This window comes from Populus alba, chromosome 10 (assembly GCF_005239225.2).
Source record: "Populus alba chromosome 10, ASM523922v2, whole genome shotgun sequence".
NCBI lineage: Eukaryota > Viridiplantae > Streptophyta > Magnoliopsida > Malpighiales > Salicaceae > Populus > Populus alba.
Genome location: NC_133293.1, coordinates 16,234,807 through 16,238,957, shown reverse-complemented (window position 1 = coordinate 16,238,957; position 4,151 = coordinate 16,234,807). Strand labels below are relative to the sequence as shown.

General features: G+C 34.2%; 1 protein-coding gene across 1 annotated transcript; it reads right to left on the bottom strand.

The window, feature by feature from the left end:
* Positions 1–1,574: 1,574 nt before the first annotated feature.
* On the bottom strand, positions 1,575–2,990 carry LOC118043014 (phosphate transporter PHO1 homolog 3). Its single transcript, XM_035050797.2, has 3 exons — positions 2,221–2,990; positions 1,976–2,112; positions 1,575–1,897 (listed from the first exon to the last, which is right to left on the bottom strand). Exons 1-3 carry the CDS (start codon positions 2,464–2,466, stop codon positions 1,798–1,800), a joined length of 483 nt encoding a protein of 160 aa, XP_034906688.1. The 5' UTR covers positions 2,467–2,990; the 3' UTR covers positions 1,575–1,797.
* Between the last annotated feature and the right edge of the window lie 1,161 nt (positions 2,991–4,151).

The window sequence follows — 4,151 nt, the reverse complement described above, 5'->3', positions numbered from 1 at the left end:
TTTACCCAAGTTAATTAGCTAGCTCCATCGGCATTCCGACCAACGAACAGGTGATTAGGTTAGCACACACAACACAAGAAATGTGTACAAGAAATATTTCTCAGTTTCATAAAATGCTGATTGCACGACCACATTCACTTCTTTCTCCCTCCAGCCCCAAGAGACGTTTCACCTCCCAAGCGATGCACGAAATGCTCGTGTGACGCCACTGGCTGGAATCAGACTACATTTACATCGTAATTCCGTTACAGCCAATCAATTGAGAGGCGTCAAATCAAACGTCAAAATCAAGGGTCTGATTGCTCGAAACTAGACGAGTGCATTGGTATTAGGAGCATCGGCTTCTTTATTTTAGTTTTAGCGTAACTAACTGGAAGCAGAGTGCATATCTCAGAGGGCACATTATGAGATGACACCACCTCTGCAAGAAGGGGAGAGAGACGGACACAAGTAACAAATCTTCAATGGAAATGTGGGTTGCCGAGTCTCTGAAAATTCCTTCTGGCTTTGTCGTCTTGTTTATTCAAAGAAAAAAGAAGGTAATTATAATCAATTATACTAAAATAGTCTTCATGAAGTCATTTTGGCAACCTTTGAGTAATTAATGTAAGTGTTTGCTTTATTTTTAGCCTTCCTAATTAATGCTAAAAGATAATCCCAGTCTATTCTTTTGTTTTGCCGAAAGTAAACATGCAGTATTAATCTCTTGGATACAGATAGTAATAATAATTAACAAAGGCATATATAGTGAAGGTGAATCTGGAAGAGATGAGGGAAAGATGAAGTTCGGAAAGGTGGACTGGTGCTTCCATGGATTATAATGGTCTTAAAAAGAATATTGGGAGAGATCTTGTTTTATCCGCAGATCTCATAAAGGAGAGCTCATGTTAGTCTAATACTAATCAGTTAATTATATATGTTATTATTATATTCATGTAAATATATATTTATTTTTAATAAAATTTTAATTTATTTTTAATATTTATATAATATTAGATTAATAAATTTAATATTTGATTTATAAATCTAGAGTAAAGATAAAGTTCATGTGATAAATATACTTTGGAAGAAAAAATTATAAAGTTGTTATAATTATAATATTTTCATTACATTAAAGCATTGTTCTTAAAATATTCATGGTTGATGTTCTTTTTAAATATTGAATATTTATTAGTTATAAAGACTGATATATATTATATTTTATTTATTTATGAAAGGAAGTAGTTGTTTTTATAAGATGAGGTATAAAAAACATCTAAAATTAATATGTAAATGATTGTTATAAGACATATACACTGAACTGACCCGTAAGAAAATTCCATATGAAAATCACCTATGTCTATGGAAAGGTTATATGACGGTTGTGTAAGTAATTCTTAAGTTTAATATTAAAAAATTAAATTAAAAAAAAATCAATTTAAAAAAAATAAATAAATACTTATATCAACCTAGACAAACTTTCCAAAGTCCAAACTTCTAACTTGGATCAGAATAAAAAAACATAATAGTGCGATGACTTAAAAAAATAAAATCCTTTTATCTGACAAGAATGATAAAAAGGACTGAAAATATCATTTGGAGAAACATGGACGGCGTTGCTTTATAATTTTGGACTTGCTTAGAAGTAAAATAGAAAGATAATAGTGCGATGCAAAAATTTACAATCTAGATTCCTCTGTTGCCACTAGTTTTTTTTTTTTTTTTTGTCAAAAATCTTGCCGTTTCCATTGTCAAAAACATGTGCAATGGCTCTCATTTCTTTATTGCCTCCAGCTTTGTCAAATGTTGTGCCAAAGCTTAGTCATCGTGGTCATCATCTTCCACATTGTTGAAAGGTAAAGGCACAAACTTGAATGCTCGATATTTTCCAACGTTGTTCAAATGTTCATTTTCCAACCTGACAGTTCAACAAAAAATTGAAGAGTTTCTTGATAATTAAGGATCTTGAACTTCTCAAAACTAAAATTTATGTTACCTAAAGAAATTCCACATGCCACGGCGAATGATCTCGAGGCTGGCCACAAGGGTAATCATTGTTTCTTTGTTCAAGGAAGTAACCCTGAAGTTCAATACTGTTTGCAGCCAAGCAAATCTCAGCAATATATTCAAGACCTGTAAATCAAATGAATGTTCCTTTTAGGATTGATATAGTTTTATGGGAAGTTAGGATTTATCAACTGTAGGTATTTTTTTTTTCTGGTTCCTCCTTTTGCTACTAACCATGGCTCCAAAATATATTGATTTGTGAGGGAGAAGGAGTTTGTCTCTCAGCCATCTATTCTTAGAATGGCGCTGAAGAAGCTCCCAGTCAAAAACAAGATCCCAATATGTGCCAATGATTGCTGCAATGGATGAGAAAACCCATGCTATTGCTCTCCAACCATTCCCCTTGTTAATGCTGTAAGCTGTCCTCAAACAAACAGCTACTATTGTCAAAAAATACTTCAATCCGTTGTATCCTTGCATCGGATCTTTCTCTTCAAACAAGCGCCGGAGGCACTGAAACAAAGAGGAGAACTTGTTGATATGTATCAGATAAAAACCTTTTTATCAATAAAGGAAGATTATATTATCTAATTCACTGGAAAAAGAGGAGTTGGTAGTAGATAGTCTCCGGCAGTTTCCTGGTTAGCTAGCTGGGGTACAACAACAAGGAAAAGTCATGAAAAGATGTTGCCTCGGCGAGACTAAAAATAGAAAATTTGAGTTGCTTAATTTAGTGTTAAAAAGATTATGGGTTGGGTAGGGCAAATTTAAAAATTGCCTATGGACGGACTTGTGAACGAACAAGTAATAGTTCCTTGAATACTGCTCTTTCTCCGGTCAAGAATGGCCCTGCCTAGGGATAGTGGAGGAGCACATCAAACCTAATTTAGAATACTCCCATGTCGTCGTGATATATATTACTATATATGTTTTGTGATGTGGATATTTCTTTTTTAGAAAAAATGCTAAGTTGATCTTGCTATCATGACATTTCTGGTAAAATGTAAGAAAGCACTTGTTCAGCTATCGGGAATTTAAGAGACATTGGCTGACCAAAGTCTCTCGCTCATTCTTTAACCTTGCGAAAGGAGGCAGCTATACTAAGACTTGGTATACATCTTCTGATAGAATCCATGATATATGTGTGTGTGTGTGTGTGTGTGTGTGTGTGTGTGTGTGTGCAGCAGTCCAGTACTGGTGAGCAGTCCTCTGGTGAAGCTTTCTGCCGGGTGCAGTCTTCTGGTGAAGCTTTCTGCCGTGTGCAGTCTTCTAATTTCGGGTAGAACCTCAACTGGACTGGACTGCTGCATGCATATATATATATATATGCATGCAGCAGTCCTCTGGTGAAGCTTTCTGCCGTGTGTAGTCTTCTAACTTCAGGTAGAACCTCAACTGGACTTCGAAATGCACCCTGAAATTGACTTTATCTAATAACAAGTGATTTTAAAGAATTAGCTTGATGATCTAAGGAAATATGTTCTATTTATTAAATTAAAAGTCAGGAATTAAGAGAATTTATCAAATTTCTTAAAAATATATCCACTAAAAAAGACAAAGGATATAATAGGGTCAAGAAATTTTGCTACTAGTCCTATTAATTACTCATAAGTTCACTTATAATTAATAAAGAAAACATTTTATGTAAAAATATTTTTATTATTTTGTATGAATCATGTATTTTATCTTTTTTTTCTCTCTTGTCTGTCTTTTTTTCAATATAAAACTAAAAAAATAACCAACAATATATCACTAATTACTCTCTCATCACCATAAAAAATAAAACCCAACTGTTAAGCAAAACATTAGGTGTGAAAAAGCTATTTGCAGCGTGAATTTCTGGAAGTAGAAGAAGAAATCCTAGTCCCTCGTAAGCAACTCCTTCCTTCCCCTGTAACATCGGATGATTTCTTTAGGGCGTTTGGGATTCTCAGATCACGGTCGTTTTCACGTCTCCGTGGTCAAAACCTTGTTTTGACCCCCCTGGCAAGCCTGGTAGGCTCTCTCTCTTCTTTCTTCAAGTCAATTTTCCACGTCAACTTAAAGCAAACAGGGTACATAATACTTATGGGTAGTAATGTTGAGTGCTAGTTACGATTTTGCTTTAAATAGCAAAGAGATCAATAAATGGAAAATAATTGGATTTCTGGCATGTGATTCTTGAG

Bases quoted from the DNA above. Each gene is read 5' to 3' on its own strand.
- LOC118043014 (XM_035050797.2), bottom strand. From the start codon at position 2,466: ATGCAAGGATACAACGGATTGAAGTATTTTTTGACAATAGTAGCTGTT. The intron at 2,113-2,220 runs GTTAGTAGCAAA...TTTGATTTACAG, and splicing joins CAATATATTTTGGAGCCATG to GTCTTGAATATATTGCTGAG. The intron at 1,898-1,975 runs GTAACATAAATT...TTGAACTGTCAG, and splicing joins GGCATGTGGAATTTCTTTAG to GTTGGAAAATGAACATTTGA.